This window comes from Eptesicus fuscus, chromosome 7 (assembly GCF_027574615.1).
Source record: "Eptesicus fuscus isolate TK198812 chromosome 7, DD_ASM_mEF_20220401, whole genome shotgun sequence".
Taxonomy (NCBI): domain Eukaryota; kingdom Metazoa; phylum Chordata; class Mammalia; order Chiroptera; family Vespertilionidae; genus Eptesicus; species Eptesicus fuscus.
In genome coordinates, this window is record NC_072479.1 from 1,345,802 (window position 1) to 1,367,810 (window position 22,009).

General features: G+C 41.6%; 1 protein-coding gene across 1 annotated transcript in view; it reads left to right on the forward strand.

Moving 5' to 3' along the window:
* Nucleotides 1-5,384: 5,384 nt before the first annotated feature.
* The window catches only part of ADA2 (adenosine deaminase 2), a gene marked incomplete at its 3' end in the record, with an annotated part of 112,008 nt that continues 95,383 nt past the window's right edge, over nucleotides 5,385-22,009 (forward strand). The window contains 2 exon segments of the mRNA XM_054719707.1: nucleotides 5,385-5,680; nucleotides 8,730-8,940. Coding sequence (XP_054575682.1) covers nucleotides 5,439-5,680; nucleotides 8,730-8,940 — 453 coding nt within the window.

A 22,009-nucleotide genomic window follows, 5' to 3' on the forward strand; every position in this document is an offset into this window, starting at 1 on the left:
AGAAAACTGAGACCAATAGACATTAAGTGATTTGCCCAAGGTCTCACAAAGACATGCTAATTTGGGACTATGTCTGAGCTCTCCTAATTTACAGTTTTTATTCTTTCTAGAATAACCTATCATACTTTCAAGTACATAGAAACAATTATTAAATGTAACTCATATAGATAACCCATGTGAAACCTGCTAAACATAGTGCCTGGCAGGGGTTCAATAAATGTGTTTCTTTCTTTCTACCCTTAAGTCCCTGCTCACTGCTAACCTGAACTAGTTGCTCCCTGGAAACTATTAAAATCGTTTTAATGCTAATATTCTGAAATATTAAAATGATGTACCTTTGGTGTTGCTGTTGAGTGACTGATTGTGCTGTGTTAGATACTCAATGAGTCTTATCAATCTAGAGACACAGGCCTTCAGTTCTGGGACAATACCTCCCCTTTTAAATTTATAAATGCAATTTCTTTATTAAAAAGCTTTCACCTTTTTAATTTTTGTACAATTTTCAAAACTATTCTGAAAGCAGGATATATGTGCACAAGTTTCTGCAAAGAGTGCTAATTACGAATATGGTAAATGCTTTACAAGTTACTTTAAAAAACTGCCACAACTGGGCCATTACATTGCCATCTTTTTTTAATCAAAATATTTGATTCCAGCCTTCTTTCCACTGCCTTAAACTATAAAGCATTTTTTAATGAGTTGAAATTAAGGAAGGACTACATCTACTAGAAAAGAAGAGAAGAAAGTTCTATTAGTTTGAGGTTTCAGACTCTCCCCCAAACCAAGACCAGTATCTTGGTAAGGGCTAGGCTGGGACCCTGAACAGAGTATGAGTATGTGTAGGTGGCATCTGGGACGATTTCTTATATTATTTATTTCATTTCTTTTTTTTCCCTTTTTCCTTCTGAAATATCTGTTATTTGGATGTTGGACTTTCTGAACTAATAACTATTTCATTTTCTTCTCTCCTATTTTGTCCTACTTTTTAAAAGATTCTCTTCAATTCCATCTTTTTAATATTGCCAGTAAATTTTAAAAACTTTAGCTTTTATATTTTAATTTCTAAAAGATCATTCTCATTTAGTTCATTTTTTGTTCCTATTTTATGGACATGATATCTTTTTTTTTCTTTATTGATTAAGGTATTACATATGTGTCTTTATCCCCCCATTGCCCCCCCCCCCATCTTTTCTCTTTTTAAAATAAGTATGTTTTTATTAATTTTAGAGAAAGAAGAAGGGAGAGAGATAGGGAGATGAAACATTGATGCGAGAGAAAGACATTGATTGGCTGCCTCCTGCACACTCCCTACTGGGGATCCAGCCCACAACCCAGGCATGAGCCCTGACTGAATTGAATTGGGGACCTCTTGGTTCATGGGTCGACACTCAACCACTGAGCCACACCAGCCGGGTGACACAATATCTTTTTTTTTTAATCTCTGTAAGAATATTAATTGCTAGAGGCCATTTCATGAAATTCATGCACGGGTGGGTGGGGGTGGGGAGAGTTCTTCAGCCCAACCTGCACCCTCTCCAATTCGGGACCCCTTGGGGGATGTCTGACTGCCTCTCGCAATACAGGACCGCTGGCTCCTAACCGCTTGCCTGCCTGCCTGATTGCCCCTAGCCACCTCTGCCTGCCTGATGGCCCCTAACCACATTTTCCTGCCTGCCTGATTGTCCCTAACTGCTCCCCTGCTGGCCTAATCACCCCTAACCACCTCTGCCTCACCCCACACCTGGAACCCAGGATTCCCTCCTCCAGCTGGTCACAGGCACCTGGGAACCAGGCTTCCCTCCCTCTGGCCAGCCGCAGGCACCCAGGAAATGGGCCGGCCACAGCCGCAGGGGACTGTGGGAGGGTGGCTTTGCCCGGGCTTCAGTCACAGGCACTGGCACCTGGGACTGTGGGGAGGGTGGCTTGACCCTCTCCCAGGCTGCAGCCTGGTTGGTCCTCATTCCTCTCTTGCGAGCTCATTTGTGCCTGGCTGTTCCCCATTCCTCTCTCGCGAGCTCATTTGTGCCTGGCTGGTCCCCATTCTTCTCTCCCCAATGTTGAGTGTCTGAGCCGTTATGATGTGACAACCATTTGCATGTTAGCTCTTTATTATATAGGACTAGAGGCCTGGTGCATGAAATTCGTGCACTGGGGAGGGTTGTCCCTCAGCCCAGCCTGCACTCTCTCCAATCTGGGACCTCTCCCGTGGGATCAGGCCTAAACCGGCAGTCAGACATCCCTCTCACAATCCAGCTGCTGGCTCCCAACTTCTTGCCTGCCTGCCTGCCTGATTGCCCCTAACCACATCTGCTTGCCAGACTGATCACCCCTAACCACTCCCCTGCCAGCCTGATCAACGTCTAACTGCTCCCCTTGCTGGCCCGATCGCCCAAACTGCCCTCCCCTTCCAGCCCAATTGCCCCCAACTGCCCGCTCCTGCAGGCGTGGTCCCCCCCAACTGCCCTCCACTGCAGGCATGGTACCCCCCAACTGCCCTTCCCTGCTGGCCCAGTCACCCCTAACTGCCCTCCCCTGTAGGCCTGGTCACCCCTAACTGCCCTCCCCTGTTGGCCTGATTGTCCACAACTATCCTCCCCTGATGGCCATCTTGTGATGGCCATCTTTGACCACATGGGGGCGGCCATCTTGTGCAAGGGTGTGAGGGTCAATTTGCATATTATATCTTTATTATCCTATCTTATCTAATAAAAGAGTGATATGCAAATTAACCATCACTCTGTGACAAAATGGCGGCGCCCATAGCCACAAGATGGTGGCGCACAGTCCTCTCAGCCCCGCCGGAGTCCCCCAGTCCCAGGATGGGCTACCACTGAGAGCCGGGCAGCCCCGGGTGTTCGGCTGGGAGGCGCCTGCGCCTCCACAGAGCGATTCAAGTACTGACGATTCTACCAACGGAAAAGTTAAGAGAAAGAGATGACAGAAAAGGAATAAAAGGAGAAAAGAAAGAAAGGACAAAAGATGAAACATCAAGAAAAAGAAAGAGAAGGAAAAAAGGAAAAAACAACCACATGATATCACCTTTTCAAGGTCTCATGAAATTCCTGTTTAAGGAGTTTATTTTATGACACTTTTAGTTTGGGTTTACATTTTTACTGGTTTGTCAAGACCACGTCAGGTACACTGTCCAATATGTTTTTTTAAAAATATATTTTATTGATTTTTTTACAGAGAGGAAGGGAAAGGGATAGAGAGCTAGAAACATCTATGAGAGAGAAACATTGATCAGCTGCTTCCTGCACACTCCCCACTGTGTATGTGCCCCCAACCAAGGTACATGCCCTTGACCAGAATCGAACCTGGGACTCTTGAGTCTGCAGGTCGATGCTCCATCCATTGAGCCAAACCAGTTAGGGCTGTCCAATATGTTAAAGAAAAAACCCTATCTAATAAAGAGGAAATATGCAGGGGAGGACATTTGGGGGTGACTGGGCTGTCAGGGGAGAGCAGTTGGGGACGATCGGGCCAGCAGGGGAGCAATTAGGAGTCAATCAGGCTGGTAGGGTAGTGGTTAGGGGGTGATCAGACTGGCAGGCGAGCAGTTGGCAGCCAGCAGTCCCGGATTGTGAAAGGGATGTCCAACTGCCTGGTTAGTCCCTGGGATCGGGCCTAAACAGGCAGTCAGACATCCCCTGAGGTGTCCCAGATTGGAGAGGGTGCAGGTTGGGCTGAAGGACAACCCCCCCCCCCCCGCATGAATTTCATGCATCAGGCCTCTAGTACAGGATAATTTTTTTGACTTTTTCTTTTATTTCCTGCTTTACCTCCATTTCCCTTTAGTTGCTTCTCTCTGTGTGTTATCTTTAAATTTTTAAAATCATGTTAGAGCCTTTCTTCATATGCCTTGTGATACTTTGCTCTTTGGTTATGTTTAAAAGTGGAACACCAAAAATACTAGAGGAATCCACAGGCAACAAAATCTCAGACATATGCCACAAGAACTTCTTCACTGACACTGCCCCTAGGGCAATGGAAGCTAAAGAGAAAATTAACAAATGGGACTACATCAAAATAAAAAGCTTTTTTACAGCAAAAGAAACCATCAACAAAACAACAAGAAAGCCCACTGCATGGGAAAACATATTTGCAAATGCTATCACTGATAAAGGTTTAATCTCCAACATCTACAGGCAGCTTATGCAACTCAATAAGAGGAAGATAAATGATCCAATAAAAAAATAGGCAACAGACCTAAACAGAATATTTTCAAAAGAAGACAGAAGGAAGGCCAAGAGACACATGAAAACATGTTCAAAGTCACTTATTATCCGAGAGATGCAAATCAAAACAACAATGAGGTACCATCTCACACCTGTCAGAATGGCTATCATCAACAAATCAACAAACAACAAGTGTTGGCGAGGATGCGGAGAAAAAGGAACCCTCGTGCACTGCTGGTGGGAATGCAGACTGGTGCAGCCACTGTGGAGAACAGTATGGAGTTTCCTCAAAAAACTGAAAATGGAACTCCCATTTGACCCAGTAATCCCACTCCTGGGAATATATCCGAAGAAACTAGAAACACCAATCAGAAAGGATATATGCACCACTATGTTCATAGCAGCACAATTTACAATAGCTAAGATTTGGAAACAGCCTAGGTGCCCATCAGCAGATGACTGGATCGGAAAACTGTGGTACATCTACACAATGGAATACTATGCTGCCATAAAAAAGAAGGAATTCTCATCATTTGCAGCAACCTGGATGGAATTGGAGAACATTATGCTAAGTGAAATAAGCCAGTCAATGAAAGAAAAATACCACATGATCTCACTCATTTAGGGATAGTAAAGAACATTATAAAGTGGTGAACAAAAAGATAGATACAGAGACAGTAAAGCATCAAACAGACTTTCAAAGTACAGGGGGAAAGTTTGGGAAAGGTGGGGGAGTTATGAAATCAAACGAAGGACTTGTATGCATGCATATAAGCATAAACAATGGACGCAAAACTCTGGGGGGGGGAGGGCATGTGTGGGTGTGGGGTGGGGGGGGTAATAGTAAGATATGTACACATATAATACCTCAATAAAAATATTAAAAAAAAAAAAAGTGGAACACCAAAAATCTGATTTCAATGTCTTGCTCTGTGTGTGAGCAGGGCTTGCTGATGGAAAAGTTTCATTATAAGGAGGCCTCATGGTAACCTTTTATTTGGGAAGCACCTCATTGTCCGTACCTGGAGGTCTTTTCTCTGGAGTCTCAGAGACTAATCCTTCAATACGCTGCCTCCTGTTAATCTGAGAACAAGGTGTGAGAAGGAAAATCAACACTTAAATCTGTAGATTTTTACTTACCCACTACCCTTTTTAGCCCCATTGAATTAATCTGAGCAATTTCCTCTTCCAGGCATCGCAGTGTTGGTGGGGGGCCCGTTTGGACAGCCAGCTGTCCTCTCTCTGCTTTTGGTGGTGGTGATGTCCCTTGTCTGCTCAGCTGTATCCATAGATGAGGAACAAAAGGAGCTGGTAATGAAGGAGAAAATGATGCAGTTGGGGGAGGGGGGCGGCACGGGAAGGAGGGAGCTGGTGCTGAAGAAAGAAGAGGAGATGGCTAATAAGAGGCTCATGATCCTCAAAAATGCTGAGATGAAGCAGGCCATGAAGTCCTGAAAGTTCCCACCCAGCATGCACTTTTTCCAGGCCAAGAATCTCATTGAGTTGGGGGGACCAGGCCTGCAGGGGAGGGCAGTTAGGGGTGACCAGGCCTGCAGGGGAGGGCAGATAGGAGCAATCAGGCTGGCAGGGGAGTGGTTGGGAGATGATCAGGCTGGCAGGCATAAGTAGTTAGGGGCAATCAGGCAGGCAGGCAGGCAGGCAAAGCAGTTAGGGGCAATCAGGCAGGCAGGCAGGCAGAGAGGTTGGGAGCCAGCAGTCCTGGATTGTGAGAGGGATGTCCGACTGCCAGTTTGATCAGGCCTAAACAGGCAGTTGGACATCCCTCAAGGGGTCCCAGATTGGAGAGGGTGCAGGCTGGGCTTAGGGACACCCCCCCCCCCCCGTGAAAGAATTTTGTGCACCAGGCCTCTAGTATGGTAATATTATCCTATATAATAAGAGGATAAAATGCAAATCGACTGGACAGTGGAATGATTGGTTGCTATGATGAGCACTGACTACCAGGGGGCAGATGCTCAATGCAGAGCTGCCCCCAGCATGCAGCGATCAGGGCCTGCTGGCCAACCTCTCAGTCCTTTCCCCGGTGGCAGGCTCTGATTGCCTGAAGGCAAACGGGGAACTGGGGGTGGGTGGTGATGGGGGGAGGGGATGGCACAAATTTGTGCACCCGGCCTCTAGTCTATAATAATAAAATAGTCTAGTTATATGCTAATTAGACTGGACAGTTGAACAACCTTCCGGACGTCCTTCCAGACAACCTTCCGGATGGAGCTGGGGCTGCGAGGGCTGAGGCAGCCGCTGTGGCTGCGAGGGCTGAGCCCCTTGCATGAATCTTGTGTATTGGGCCTCTAGTCTCTCTCTATAAAAGGCTAATATGCAAAGTGTCCCCGCAGGAGTTCAACCAGGAGACCAGGAGTTTGATGATGTGTGCTGACCACCAGGGGGTGGTGCAGAATGAAGAAAGGCCCCGGCTGGCAGTTGGCAACCAGCAGTCAGGGAAGGAAGGCCCTGGCCAGCAGCCTGAAGGCCCTGATCAGCCCTTATCTCTGGCCAGGCATAGGGACCCTACCTGTGCACAAATTTCGTGTACCAGGCATCTAGTTAACAATAATTAATTTAATCATACAACCACCTATGGGGTGCTTCCATGAGGTTATTTTCCTTGACAAAAAGAAACATGAAGGTCAGCAAAGTTAAGGAAGTTGCCTAAGGCCATAGAGCTAATGTCAATGTAAAAGTGTCCAAACTTGTAAGAATTTTTATGAGTTTATTTGAGCCAAACTGACAACAATTGCCAGGAAGCAAAATCTCAACGGATTGAGGAAATGCTCTAGAGAATATCAGTTTTGCATCTTAATTTTTACATTGCAATCAAAGGGGAGGAGTAAAGGGGTTACATGAAATCCATTAGTGATAGATTAGGAAGGTGGAAGAAAGCAAAGTGGGGACATCTCTGCGACTGGATAAAAAAAATAAAGGAATAGGTACATACTTCTTTTACATTTGTGGTATAGGATAGTTAGCAGTTAACAATTAATACAATAGCAATAACAATGAGGGATTTTGTGGTCTCTGCTCTGGTACAGTGAAGGATCTGGAAAAAAAGGAAATTACCCTGACATTCCAAAGGTCTGTCATCATAGATGCAAGAAAGACAAGAGACAGGCTCAGTTAAGTTTAAGATTGAACTTTGTCAGGGAAGATACTGGCCTAGGAAATAACTAGCTGCCATGACTCAGTTTTAGTTAGAAAGTTTTAATTTCAGACCATCCTATGTGCTTATTTTAGGTCTCTGAATCTGTAAGGTCACCATGAAGGCCTCCCCTGAGCTTGTCAGGTTTGGTATGTGGGTAGCCCCTTTTTCATCCACACAAATCAAGGATGTAAACCTGGCCATCAGGGTTATTTCCAATGAACCCCCGTAGGCTAGGGCTACCATAACAGAATACAACAAACTGGGTGACTCAAACAATAGAAATTTGGCCTACCTGGTGTGGCTCACTGGTTGAGCACTGACCTAGGAACCAATAGGTCATGGTTCAATCCCTGGTCAGGATACATGCACTGATTGTGGGCTTGATCCCCATTAGTGAACGTTCAGGAGGCAGCTGATCAATGATGTTCCTCTCTCATCAGTGTCTCTGTCTCTCTATCCCGCTCCTTTACTCTCTAAAAATCAATAAAAACAAATAAAAAAAAACTTTTAAATTAACCTTTATTCTATTTGTTTTCTCACTGATCAAGTGTGAACAGGTTTGGTTTCTCCTGAGGATTCTCTCCTTGTCTTGAAGATGACCATCTTCTCACTGTATCCTTATTTGGCCTTTTTGTTTGTTTTTTTTTGTTAAACCTCACCCGAGGATATTTTTCCATTGAGTTTTAAGGAGAGTGGAAGAGAGAGGGAAAGACAGAGAGAAACATTAATCTGAGAGAAACACATCGATTGGTTGCCTCCTGCACAAGCCCCGACCAGGGCCCGAGCTGGGGAGGAGCCTGCAATCAAGGTACGTGCCCTTGACCAAAATTGAACCCGGGATCCTTTGGTCTGCAGGCCGATTCTCTATTCACTGAGCCAAGCCAGGTAGGGCCTCATGTGGCCTTTTCTATATGCACATGCATGCCCAGTGTCTCTTATAACAATCTTATTTGATATTGGTCTCACCTTTATGATTTAATTTAACTTTTGATTACCTCCTAAAGTCCCTATCTCAAATACAGTTACACTGGGGGTTAGGGTTTCAATATATGAATTTAGTGGGATGCAATTCAGTGCATAACACCATGCAAAGAGAACTTGGTCTAGGATGTAAGTACAGCGCGGTCAGATTGGCAGTATGCAGAGGAAAACAAGAAAGCCTGATTGGTGGGAACTTCCCGCCTGAGCTGTCTCCTGCAGTGTACAAAGCAGGTCTCAGGGTGGAGGCCTCCATTAGAGTCAGATGCTTTCTTTGACCTCTCATCACTGCTCACTATGATGCATCCCAGTTTTTGCTGGGTGGGAGAGGCAAGGTGGATAGGATTCCTGCAGGTGCTGGAAGGTAATGGCCTAAAGCATGCCTCCTCAGTTCACCTCCTTTGTGTCCTGGACAGCCTCCTAAAAAATTTCACTCTGATGACCAAGAATCCCGAGGTGACTTATACAAACCAAGATATTGTCTGGTCTAAGTTTGAAACCATCTTTTTTACGATCTCTGGTCTTGTTAACTATGCACCAGTGTTTAGAGACTACATCTTCCAGGGCCTGGAGGAGTTCTACCAGGACAATGTGTTCTACCTGGAGCTCAGAGCCATGTTGTTCCTGGTGAGTCTGTCTCTCTTCTCCTCTCTTCTGCTCTGGCTTGACTTTCAGATCTTATCATGTAGGTTTTCACAGGCTCCCTACTCTAGTACAAGTACAGGACTAAATGATGACTTAATCCCTAAGGGGATATGTACTTTTCCAGGGTCCAACATGAGCAAGGAAACCTGAAATGGACTGGGATGGCCCCAGCAAAACTGTTAACATGACCTCCCTTTTACTTCCCTTCTCTCATGAGCACTACTTCTCACATCCTCCTAGATACATAGTGTTGAAGCATCCATCTTATATAAAAACTGCTGTTTGAAATTTTAACCCTGCTATTTGGCTTCGGTAGATGCTTGCTTGCTTAAATAATAAGGAAAATAAGACTACTCCCACTTCAGAGAGGCCATTAAACCTTCCCCGGATGAAGTTATCAGTGCTGGCACCAGGCCAGGCCTTTGGTTGGGGTCTCAAGGCCCCACCACATAGGGACTCTTTAATAATTTGCAAAGGGGGCTGGAAACACCCCATATTTGGGAGACAAAAGAAGGTAAAAACATATAAATAGGGAAAGTTCCTCCATGTTGGGGTCCAGAATTTGAGAGACATTTTCCTCTGGACCCGCACGTAATAAATGTAACTCCATCTCTCTAAGTATTGCTTGGTTCTTCTCTGATTTTCTGTAACAGTGTCTCATGGGTTCTCAAGGTTCCCTGGGCTTGGAATCTGAGCAGTGCCTCTTGCTTGGATCTTTCTTGACTTGTCTCCTTTCATATAAAAATTCAGCTTCTCTGAGTCTCTTGGGACAATGCTCTTGGTATAGGGGACAGCTAAGGAATCTGGTAAATGGATCTCGTTGCCTGTAACTGAGAGGATTGGTAATTTCCTAGGGGTCCTTTCTCTGGAGCCCAGTTGCATTTTATCTAGGTTCTTCTATGGGAAATGCTGCCCTCACAGAGGAACTGTTGAAAGCCTTGCTCTTTCTGAGGTTTCCCATATGCCCAAGACAGTGTCTTCCAGTAGAACTCAGGGCATAGCTATGGTGGACTGGCAGTGCTAGCTGAGGTGTCTGCAAAGAAGGTAAGGGCTTGGTGACCCTTCCTCCCTTCCCCTTCCTCCTTGTGGGTACTACAGACTCTTATTATTTCCTGTTTGTTCCACCATAGAAGCTTCCTCCCTGATTTTTCTTCAAATCATTCTACACCCAACCTTTTCTTTAATCTTGGTAGATAAAGTTCAACTCTTCAGCACAAAATGAGAGACTCTCACATCTAGAGTGTATTCACCACCCCAGCCTTATTCTTATTTTCTTTCCCACCTCTCTTCCTCCATTCCTTCCTCCCCATTTCTTTCTTTCTTTCTTTCTTTCTTTCTTTCTTTCTTTCTTTCTTTCTTTCTTTCTTTCTTTCTTTCTTTCTTTCTCTCTCTCTCTCTCTCTCTCTCTCTCTCTCTCTCTCTCTCTCTCTCTCTCTCTCTCTCTCTCTCTCTCTCTTTCTTTCTTTCTTTCTTTTTCTTTCTTTCTTTCTTCCTTTCTCCCTTTCAGCTATTCATCAGACATCTGCAGGCTTCTACTCTGTCAGGCACTATGCTAGGTGCTAGGTGTACAAAGCCACATGGGACATAACCCATGTCCTTAAGAAGGACAACAGTTTCTCTCTGGGAGACTTGTGGGTAAAAAAATACATGTGATAGACATTCTTGTAGATGTTATAGAACCATTTACAGGTTGTAGAGAGAATACAAAGAATAAAATGGTTAGTGTTATTGGATGGGTGGGAGAAAAGACCAAATATGCATTATGGAGGAAGGAGAATGCTCTGGTGATGTTGCATAAGACCAGAGAAAAACCAAGCAATGCTTTAGAGAAAAGGAGTTACACTGTTTATTACGCTGGCAGACTCAGTGGAATAACTTCCCAAATCTGAGTAAAGTAACATGCAGGGGGCTTCTCTTTTATATATTTCTAGGGTCTTTGTCTCTCAAATATGGATTATGCTTCCAATCTCTTCCTGGGCTTTGCAAAAAAGGCCCAAGGTGTTGGGGGTCTTGAGACTATATCTGATGGTCTGGCCTGGTGCCAGCACTAATAACCCCTGCCCTCCAGGGGTGTGCATTGTTCAGAGTTTATGGCCTCTGTATTTAGGTAACAGGTTTTGCAAGGCCAGTTTCTGGGAAGGAGGCAATGACTTAATTATAGGTTATCAAGAATGTACACTGGGCTTGCTGGCAGATTCAGATTGCTAGCCCCCCAAATATTAGGGTTACGTTGGAATTAGCCTTTTTAGCCTTCTCAGTGAGTGCTGTAAAATAAGGATGAGTTCACTGAGTTGAAGGTGAGTGATGGCATTTTCCTCAGTGGAATCAGCATAAACAAAGTTATAGGTGCTATAGACACTTATTTGGAACCCATTTGGGACTACAAGGAGTTCATAATGACTAGATACTAAGATTATAGGGATACTCATTGAAAATAAGACTGGGGAGGTGGACAGGGGTAATTATGAATACTTTGGGCACCATATTAAAAGTTATATTCTGCAGGTGAAATGGAGTCACTGGATGGTTTTAAATAAGAGAATGTGAACACATTCTTGCAATTTAGAAAGATCACTTTGGAAGCATGTGGAAGAATGGGTTACAGTGCAAGGGTCCCCCTAGTAAAAAAAAAATGGGGAGAGGACTGGAGGAGGCTGGGAGACCAGGGAAACTGCAGGTGTAAGATGAGGGTCAGAATGAAGATAGAAGCAATGAGGAAGAGATGGATTCAAGCTATGTGCCGGAGGAAGAATCTATAGGTCTGGTTACTGACTACATGGCGTGAGGATTCTATTATGACTTGCTGGCATTTGACTTGAATTGATTGGTGGTGATGTTTATGGAAATAGGAAACTCAAGAGGAGGATAGAGAGGGAGAAACAATCACTTTGGTTTTCAACTTGCAGAGTTAGAGATGTCTATGAGACATCCACATGAAGATGTCCAGGAAGTGGTTGAATACATGCGTTTGGAGCCCAGAGGAGAGTTCTAGCCTGGAAACATGATTGATATTTACCTGCAGAAAAGGGATAATTAAAACTGAGTTAGAATTTAGTTCCCATAGAAGATGTAGGATGAGAAGAGGAGTGGGCCAAGAGGAGAGCCCTGCAAACAGCAAATAGGATGGACAGTTTACAATGTGGACTGAGAAGGGGCAGGCACAGAGATAGGAGAGGACTAGGATAGAGCTCCCCCAGGGGCCAAGGAGAAGGAGGTTTCACATGGCAGGGTGAAGTCAAGAAAAATGTGTATTGGAAAGAGCCCATTCGATATAGAAATTAGAGGTCACCTTTGAGCAGTTTCAATGGTGTGCTGAGAAGAGAAGCCCAATTTCCAGGAGTGGAAAAATGAAATGCATGATAAATTGGAGCCAGGTTTGGCTAACTAAAAGCCTTGCCTATGATTTGAGAAAAAGAAAGAGGGAGGTAGCTGGATAGGTAGTTCAGGAGGGTCCTTTTTAGGGTGGGGCTTACTTTGAACACATAAGAATCTGGAGAGATTAAAGCAGAGGGGAAAAATGGAGCAAGGGATGACATGATGTTCCTTGGGACAAAAGAAGAGGTTACCCCAGCACGTAGAGAATGAGACTGTTCTTGAACCAGATAATGTTCTCCGTGACTTGAGAAAGGGCAGGCAAGGGGCAGATATAGATATTGGAGGGATAAAAGTGGGGACTTGAAGGGAGGAGATCCTTCCTGTCTCCCCTATATTTCTTTATTTTTTAATTTTTTATTGTTTAAAGTATTACATATAGTAGTACATATATCTCCTTTTTTCCCCCATTGACTTTTCCCCAGCCTCCCTTACCCCCTGTCACATGCCCTCACCGCCCCCCTCTGCCAATTGTCTTGTGTCCATTGGTTGTGCTTATATGCATGCATACAATTCCTTTGGTTGATCTCTTTCTTCCCCTCCCCAACACTCCCCTGCCTTCCCGCTGTAATTTGACAGTCTATTCGGTGCTTTACTGCCTCTGTATCTATCTTTTTGTTCATCAGGTTATAATGTTCTTTTTTCCCCATAAATGAGTGAGATCATGTGGTATTTTTCTTTCATTGCCTGGCTTATTTCACTTAACATAATGCTCTCCAGGTCCATCCATGCTGCTGCTAATGGTAAGAATTCCTTCTTTTTTTTTTTATAGCAGCATAGTATTCCATTGTGTAGTTGTACCACAGTTTTCTAATCCAGTCATTTGCTGATAGGCATTTGGGCTATTTCCAAATCTTAGCTATGGTAAATTGTGCTGCTATGAACATAGGGGTGCATATATCCTTTCTGATTGGTGTTTCTAGTTTCTTGGGATATATTCCTAGAAGTGGGATTACTGGGTCAAATGGGAGTTCCACTTTTAGTTTTTTGAGGAAACTGCATACTGTTCTCCACAGTGGCTGCACCAGTCTGCATTCCCACCAGCAGTGCACGAGGGTTCCTTTTTCTCCACATCCTTGCCAGCACTTGTCTGTTGATTTGTTGGTGATTGCCATTCTGACAGGTGTGAGATGGTACTGCATTGTTGTTTTGATTTGCATCTCTTGGATTATTAGTGACTTTGAGCATGCTTTCATATGTCTCTTGGCCTTCCTTCTGTCTTCTTTTGAAAAGTTTCTATTTAGGTCAGTTGCCCATTTCTTTTATTGGATCATTTATCTTCCTTTTATTAAGTTGTATAAGTTCCCTGTAGATGTTGGAGATTAAACTTTTATCAGTGAAAACATTTGCAAATATGTTCTCCCATACAGTGGGCTTTCTTGTTGTTTTGTTGATGGTTTCTTTTGCTGTACAAAAGCTTTTTATTTTGATGTAGTCTCATTTGTTTATTTTCTCTTTAGTTTCCATTGCCCTAGGAGCGGTATCGGTAAAAAAATTGCTTTGGCATATGTCTGAGATTTCTCTGCCTGTGGATTCCTCTAGTTTTTTTTCTTTTTATGGTTTCCTGTCTTATGTTTAAGTCCTGTATCCATTTTGAATTTATTTTTGTATATGGTGTAAGTTGGTGGTCTAGTTTCATTTTTTTGCATGTATCTGTCCAATTTTCCCAACACCATTTATTGAAGAGACTGTCTTGACTCCATTGCATGTTCCTGCCTCCTTTGTCAAATATTAATTGAGCATAGTGGTTTGGGTTGATATCTGGGTTCTCTATTCTATTCCATTGATCTATATGTCTGTTCTTGTGCCAGTACCAGGCAGTTTTGAGAACAGTGGCTTCATAATACAGCTTGCAATCTGGTGTTGAGATCCCACCTACTTTGTTCTTCTTTCTCAGGGTTGCTGTGGCTATTCGGGGTCTTTTTTTTATTCCAGATGAATTTTTGGAGAGTTCTTTCTAGTTCTGTGAAATATACTGTTGGTATTTTAATGGGGAGTGCATTGAATCTATAGATTCCTTTGGGTACTGTGGACATTTTAACAATGTTGATTCTACCAATCCATGAACATGGTATGTTCTTCCATCTGTTTACGTCTTCCTCTATTTCTTTTTTCAGTGTCCTATAGTTTTCCACACATTTGTCCTTTACCTCCTTAGTTAAGTTTATTCCTGGGTATCTTAATTTTTTTTGGTGCAATGGTAAATGGAATTGCTTTTTTAGTCTTTCTTTCTGTAAGTTCACTATTGGTGTATAGAAATGTCATAGACTTCTTGGCGTTAATTTTATATCCTGCTACATTGCCAAATTCATTTATTAAGTCTAATAGTTTTTTGATGGAGTCTTTCGAGTTTTTTTATGTACAATATCATGTCATCTGCAAATAAGGACAGCTTTACTTCTTCTTTTCCAATTTGGATACCTTTTATTTCTTCTTCTTGCAATGGCTAATACTTCCAGTACTATGTCGAACAGGAGTGGTGAGAGTGGGCATCCCTGTCTTGTTCCTGTTCTTAGGGGAAATGGTTTTAGTTTTTGCCCATTGAGTATGATGTTAGCTGTGGGTTTATCATATATGGATTTTATTATGTTGAGGTACGATCCTTCTATTCCCACCTTGCTGAGAGTTTTTACCAAGAAAGGGTGTTGGATTTTGTCAAATGCTTTTTCTGCATCAATTTATATGACTATGTGATTTTTATCTCTCAATTTGTTTATGTGATGTACCACGTTTATTGATTTGCAGATATGGTACCATCCTTGCATTCCTGGGATAAATCCTACTTGGTCATGGTGTATGATCTTTTAATGTTGGATCTGATTTGTTAGAATTTTGTTGAGGATTTTGGCATCTATGTTCATGAGGGATATTGGCCTGTAATTCTCTTTCATTGTGTTGTCTTTATCTGGTTTTGTTATTAGGGTGATGCTGGCTTCATAGAATGAGTTTGAAAGTGTGCCTTCCTCTTGAATTTTTTTGAATAGTCTGAGGAGGATAGGTTTTAGTTCTTCCTTGAATGTTTGGTAAAACTCGCCTGTGAAGCCATCTGGCCCTGGGCTTGTTTGCTGGAAGCTCTTTGATGACTGCTTCAATTTATTCCATAGTTATTGGCCTATTGAGCTGTTTAGATTCTTCCTGATTGAGTTTTGGAAGGTTGTATTTTTCTAGGAAAAAGTCCATTTCCTCCAGGTTGTCCAGTTTGTTGGAACAGAGTTGTTCACAGTATTTTTTAACAATGCTTTGTATTTCTCTGGGGTCTGTTGTTATTTCTCCTCTTTCATTTCTGATTTTGTTTATTTGGGTCTTCTCTCTTTGCTTCTTGGTGAGCCTGGCTAGAGGTTCATCAATCTTGTTTATTCTTTCAAAGAAACAGCACTTGGTTTTGTTGATCTTTTGTATTTTTTTTTTGTCTTTATGTTGTTTATCTCCACTCTGATCTTTATTATTTCCTTCCTTTTGCTTACACTGGGCTTTTCTTGTTGCTCTCTTTCTAACTCTTTGAGTTGTAGGATTAGGTAATTTATTACCATTTTTCTTGTTTTATGCTGTAGGCTTTTAGAGCTATGAACTTTCCTCTCAAGACTGCTTTCGCTGTGTCCCATAGATTTTGGATTGTTGTGTTTTCATTGTAGTTTGTTGCCATGATGTTTTTTATTTCTTCTTTGATCTCTCTGGTAACCCAGTCATTGTTTAATAGCATGCTGTTTAGTCTCCATGTGTTTGATTTCTTTGTATTGTTTTTATTGTAGTTGATTTCCAGTTTTATGCCACTGTGATCTGAGAAGATGCTGATATGATTTCTATCTTCTTGAATTTGAAGAGACTTTGCCTGTGACCCAATATATGGTCTATCTTTGAAAATGACCCATGTGCACTTGAGAAGAATGTATATTCTGTGGCTTTGGGGTGAAATGTTCTGAAGATGTCAATTAATTCCATCTGGTCTAGTGAGTCATTTAAGATTGATGTTTCTTTGCTGATTTTTTGTTTAGAGGATTTGTGCAATGGTGATAGTGGGGTATTAAAGTCTCCTACTGTGGTTGTATTGCTGTCAATTTCTCCCTTGATATCCTCCAGGAGTTTTTTTTTTAAATATATATTCGGGTGCTCCTGTATTGGGTGCATATATGTTTACCTGAGTTATTTCTTTTTGTTGGATTGCTCCCTTTAGTATTATGAAGTGGCCTTCCTTATCTCTTTTTTTATGTCGTTCACTTTGAGATCTAATTTTTCAGATATAATTAAATCTATCCCACCTTTTAAAAAAAATTTCCATTTTCCTGAAAAACCTTTTTCCATCCTTTCACCCTCAGTCTGTGCGCGCCATTTTTTCTGAGGTGGGTTTCTTGTAGACAGCAGATATATGGGTCATGTTGTCTTATCCAATCAGTTACACTATGTCTTTTGATTGGGGCATTTAATCCATTTACATTTAAAGTTATTATTTATAGGTACTTGTTTGTTGCCATTTTTATTCTTTACCCCTGTGTTCCTCCTTCACTTCCTATTTCTTTTTTCTTTCTTTCTTCTTTCTTTCTTTCTTTCTTTCTTTCTTTCTTTCTTTCTTTCTTTCTTTTTCTTTCTTCTTCCTTTCTTTCTTTCTTTCTTTCTTCTTTCTTTCTTCTTTCTTTCTTTCTTTCTTTCTTTCTTTCTTTCTTTCTTTCTTTCTTTCTTTCTTTCTTTCTTTCTTTCTCTTTCTTTTTATAGCAGACCCTTTAGCATTTCCTGCATTGCTGGTTTTGTGGTAATAAACTCCCTTCATTTTTTTTTTGTCTTTGAAGCTCCTGATTTCACCTTCAATTTTGATTGATAGCCTTGCTGGGTACAGTATTCTTGGATTCAGACCCTTGCATGAGTTTGTATATTTCATTCCATTCCCTTTTGGCCTGATGTGTTCCTGTTGGGAAATCAGTCTCTAGCCTGATGGGGGATCATTTGTAGGTAACTTTCTGTCTCTATCTGGCCACTTTTAAGATTCTTACTTTGTCGTTAGTGTTTTCCAATTTAATTATAATGTGCCTTGTTGTTGGTCTTTTGGGTCATTTTGCTTGGGGCTCTGTGAGCTTCTTGGATTTGTGTAAGTTTTTTCTTCCCTATATCAGGGAAATTTTCTGTCATTATTTCTTCAAACAGGTTTTCTGTGTCTTGCTCACTTTCCTCTCCTTCTGGAACCCGTATTATGCACATGTTGTTTCATTTTGTGTTGTCCCAAAGTTCCCTTAGGCTCTCCTCCTGCTTTTTAATTTTTTTTCTATAAGCTGCTCTACTTTGGTATTTTTTCCTACCTTGTCTTCTAGCTTACTGCTGCGGTCCTCTGCTTCTTCTAGTCTACTGTTGATGCTTTCTATTGAGTTCTTTACAGCAGTGATGTCATTGTTCATTTCTTCTTGGTTCTTCTTCATTTCCTCTTGTTTCTTACACATATTGTTGAATTTGTCTTACATTCTTTCATCCACCGTATGACCATTTCTCTGAATTCTTTCTCTGACAGGTTCCTTGCCTCCATTTCTTTTACTTCATTTTTTGGTGATGCCTGCCTTTCTTTCATATGCAGGTTGTTTTTTTTTTGTTTGTTTTTTTGTCTCCCCATGATCTCTCTTCTCTGAGCGTCTGGTTATGTAGTTCTCTCTCTTCTCTCCTTGGTTTAAAGGCACAAAATACAACACAACCAGGTACCATACACAAGGCACTGAACAGCAATGTATTCATGATAATAATAACCCCAAATAAAGGTGACCACCAAAGAAAGGCAAATTAGAGGATAAGAGAGAAAGAAGAAGAGAAAAAAAAAGGAGTGCAAAAATGAATTTGGGAAAAGGAAAAAAAAGTACGAAAAAAAAGGAAGAGAATAAAAAAGAAGAGGGCAACAAACTATATATATGGAGAGAAAACTCCAAAAAAATAGCCACTAATTCCAACAAATGCCAGCAACAAGTACCTGGAGATGAATGCAAACTACAAACAACAACTAATATCAAGCAAGGCAAGGGAAAACAGAAGCACAAAATAAACAAAAACAAAACAGAAAGAAGAAGCAAAACAATCTCACAAACAAGCATAAAAAATCAATATAATCAACAATCAAGCAAACAACAACAAAAGGACAGAAAGAAAAATATTTTTGGATAGTGAAGAAAGAGAAGAGAGAGGTGTGTATGGACTTGGAGCAGGGGATTGGACATTAGATATATAAGTAGGGTGAAATTTTAACAGGGGTAAAAAGAAGGAATAGGGAAAATCTAAAACAGGAATAGGGTAAGAGAAACAGGACAACAAAAGGGGAAAAGTGAGGAAGAGAGTGATGGGATAAAGTAAAGTTGATATAGAGTAAATGATGCTAAAGGAAAGATGAAAATAGAATGTAGATTACTAATCCCAAAATAAAATAAAGAGAAAACAAAATGACACTTAAAAAAAAAGGTAAAATAGTAGTAGTAATAATGCTGATTGAAAATAAAAATGTAATAATTACAAAAGTAAAATCAAGTGCGGAAAAAAGAAAAAAATTAGTTTCTTAAGTAAAAGATGAAAATAAAAATGTGCAGTAGTGAAGGTCATTCACTTTCTCTACTGTTCTGTGTGGCACGCCTGTTTCCTAGTCAGGACAGTATTGAAGTTCCCTGAGTTCCACTGCTCCTCAGTGCTGTAAGCTAGTCCTGATTTTTAAGCAGGCAGTACGTTTTTATTTCTTGTACTAGTAGCCCGGTGCATGAAATTCGTGCACATTGAAAGGGAATTAATTAGATTAAATATTTTAATATTGCTATTTGCCCTTTCTCTATAATAAAAGTGTGAGAGATAAAAGGAAATGAGTACAATGTATATGAAAATAATACGTAAATTTATTAATAAGTAAACAATAACAAAATGATATAACAATAATAAACTGATATAACAATAACAAACTCATAATATAAAAACAACATTGATGCAAATAATGATTGATAAAGTGATTAAACTTATTCTAATATCTCCCTGTATACCACATTAAGAGTAAAAACACTTTCAGAGTGCTTAACTAATTTCCCTTGAGATAAAGTATTTACAACTTTAACTTTAACGTAACATGCTCTTTGAACTCAAGAGAAAGCAACAGCCGTAACTGGTTTGGCTCAGTGGATAGAGCGTCGCCCTGTGGACTGAAAGATTCCAGATTCGATTCCGGTCAATGGCATGTACCTTGGTTGCGGGCACATCCCCCGTAGGAGGTGTGCAGGAGGCAGCTGATCGATATTTCTCTCTCATCGATGTTCCTAACTATCTATCCTTCTCCCTTCTTCTCTGTAAAAAAAATCAATAAAATATTTTTTAAAAATACTTAAAAAAAAGAGAGAAAGCAACATATAACTGACCATGTCCAAAAATGGGTTCAGGTAGGAATATTCCTACTCTGTCTAGAGTTTGTCCTTGTGATTTATTAATAGTCATCACAAATGCTGGTATAACAGGAAAATATCTTCGAATTAATTTAAATGGGTGGCCAGTGTCAGATGGGGACAAATCAATTCTTGGAATCAGAACAATCTCTCTCTCTGCAGATCCTGTTAATATTTCAGCTTTGATAATGTTAGGTCGCAATCTTTTGATAATAAATCTGGTACCATTACAAAGATTCCATTTACTATTAAGATTTCTCAATAGCATAATGATTGCACCCACTTTCAATTTTAATTTATGACAAGGCATTCCAGAAGGAGTAATACTATTAAGAAATTCAATAGGAAAATTTTCCTTTTCAGCATCATCTGTTGAGTCAATGGAATCATCACTCAAATAGGCGTGAAAATCTCCATCAAGTATATCCAAAATTTCTTCATTTAATTTTTGAACGTGCTCATTTTTTGAACAAAGAATTGCATGTTTAGGTATATTTTTAATATTATCTATAGATATACTATTTCCAAAGGTGGCTTTAATAATAGATCCATTAAAAATCATTTCATGGGGAATTTCAATAATATCCATTCCTAAATGAAAACTGCTATCAAGTTTGCCATCTCCAAGTTTTACTAACCATTCACTATAAGCAGAATCCTCTGATCTCATATTTGTTTTAAGAGACAACTGTCTGAAACATCCCCAAACACTACAGTACTTTAAAACTTATTTGTACTATGGCCAATCGTATAGCATGGCAACACAAAAGTCCCCTCTGAAAAGAACTTTCCCACCAAATGCAACATTCAAAGTAGCACCAGCGAGAGCTTTATATGTATGGCACGTGTCCGAGTCAAAGTTTATTTTTATATTTCCAGTGCATCATATGTACCGGTTGGTCGGACGGATGGACAAATGTCAGTCACTTAGCCTTTTATCTATACAGATTATGAGTCATGATTTTAACTTTTTAAAAAATTATTCTTTAATACCTCCAAAGCACAATGAGTAAGAATCTGAAGGTTTATGTGGCTTCTATTTGGTTTCTAGGACAAAGTTCTTTCCTTTACCCACCACTCACTTCTCTCCTTTTACTCTTGAATTTTAATTCCAACATAATTTTTGTAACACCTCTTGAAAAGGATCCCACCAAGTTTTTGATAGTCCACATGATAAAACTTACAGAAAAATATAGCATGAGACTTTCATTCTCTCACTAAGTTCTTCATATAACTGTAATTCCTCAGCCTCTAAAGAATGAAAAAGGAAAATAAAAGTGCCTTCTCTCATTCCAAGGCCTTTGTCAGTCAGGCAACCACAAAAAGAAAGAATGAGCCTACAATTCATGCCATGTAATCTCTATCAGGCATAATTCAAATCAAATCCCATCACGCAAAGTCTGGGATAATTAAAATGTATAAGAGAACAGTGGTGACCTGGGGGAGAACTTATGAAACCTTGTCTCCTGCTTTTGCTGACTATTCTTTTCGTTATGTTAGACTCCAAGTCCCTATTGGGGACCTGGTCAGGCAGCTGTGGGTGCTAACCCACGCCACCTGGATCCGTGATCCAGGACCTGGGCAGCCAGCTGCGGGCGATAACCCACGCCGCCTGCCCTGCTCTGAGATCGGTGATGGCGGACCTGGGCAGGCAGCTATGGGCGCTAACCCACGCTGCCTTCCCTGGTCCGAGATCCCTGATCGTGGACCTGGGCAGCCGGCTGGGGGCGTTAACCCATGCTGCCTGCCCTGCTCTGAGATCGGTGATCACGGACCTGGGCAGCCGGCTGCGGGCTTTAACCCACGCTGCCTGCCCTGGTCCGTGATCCCTGATCGTGGACCTGGGCAGCCGGCTGCGGGCTTTAACCCACGCTGCCTGCCCTGGTCCATGATCCCTGATAGGGGCTTCGAGTCAGCCGCTGCCAGTGGCGGCTGACTCGAATCCCTTATCCGGGACCTGGTCAGGCGGCTGCAGGCGCTAACCCATGCCAACTGCCCTGGTCCATGATTGGTGATGGCGGACCTGGTCAGCCGGCTGCCGGCGCTAACCACCTGCCCCAGTCCACCATCATGACTTGGATCTCACTGGCATGGGTGCTGCCCTCTCCCCCCGCCATCTTTACTGGTTTAATGTGTATATTTGCTCCTGATTGGCTGGTGGGCGTGGCTGGTGGGTGTAGCGAAGGTGCGGTCAATTTGCATATTACTGTTTTATTAGGTAGGATTCCTTTATTTGTGTTTACACAAGAGTCAATTTGTGATTCAATCACTGGGTGGCAGTGTTTCTGGATTGACCTCCGGCT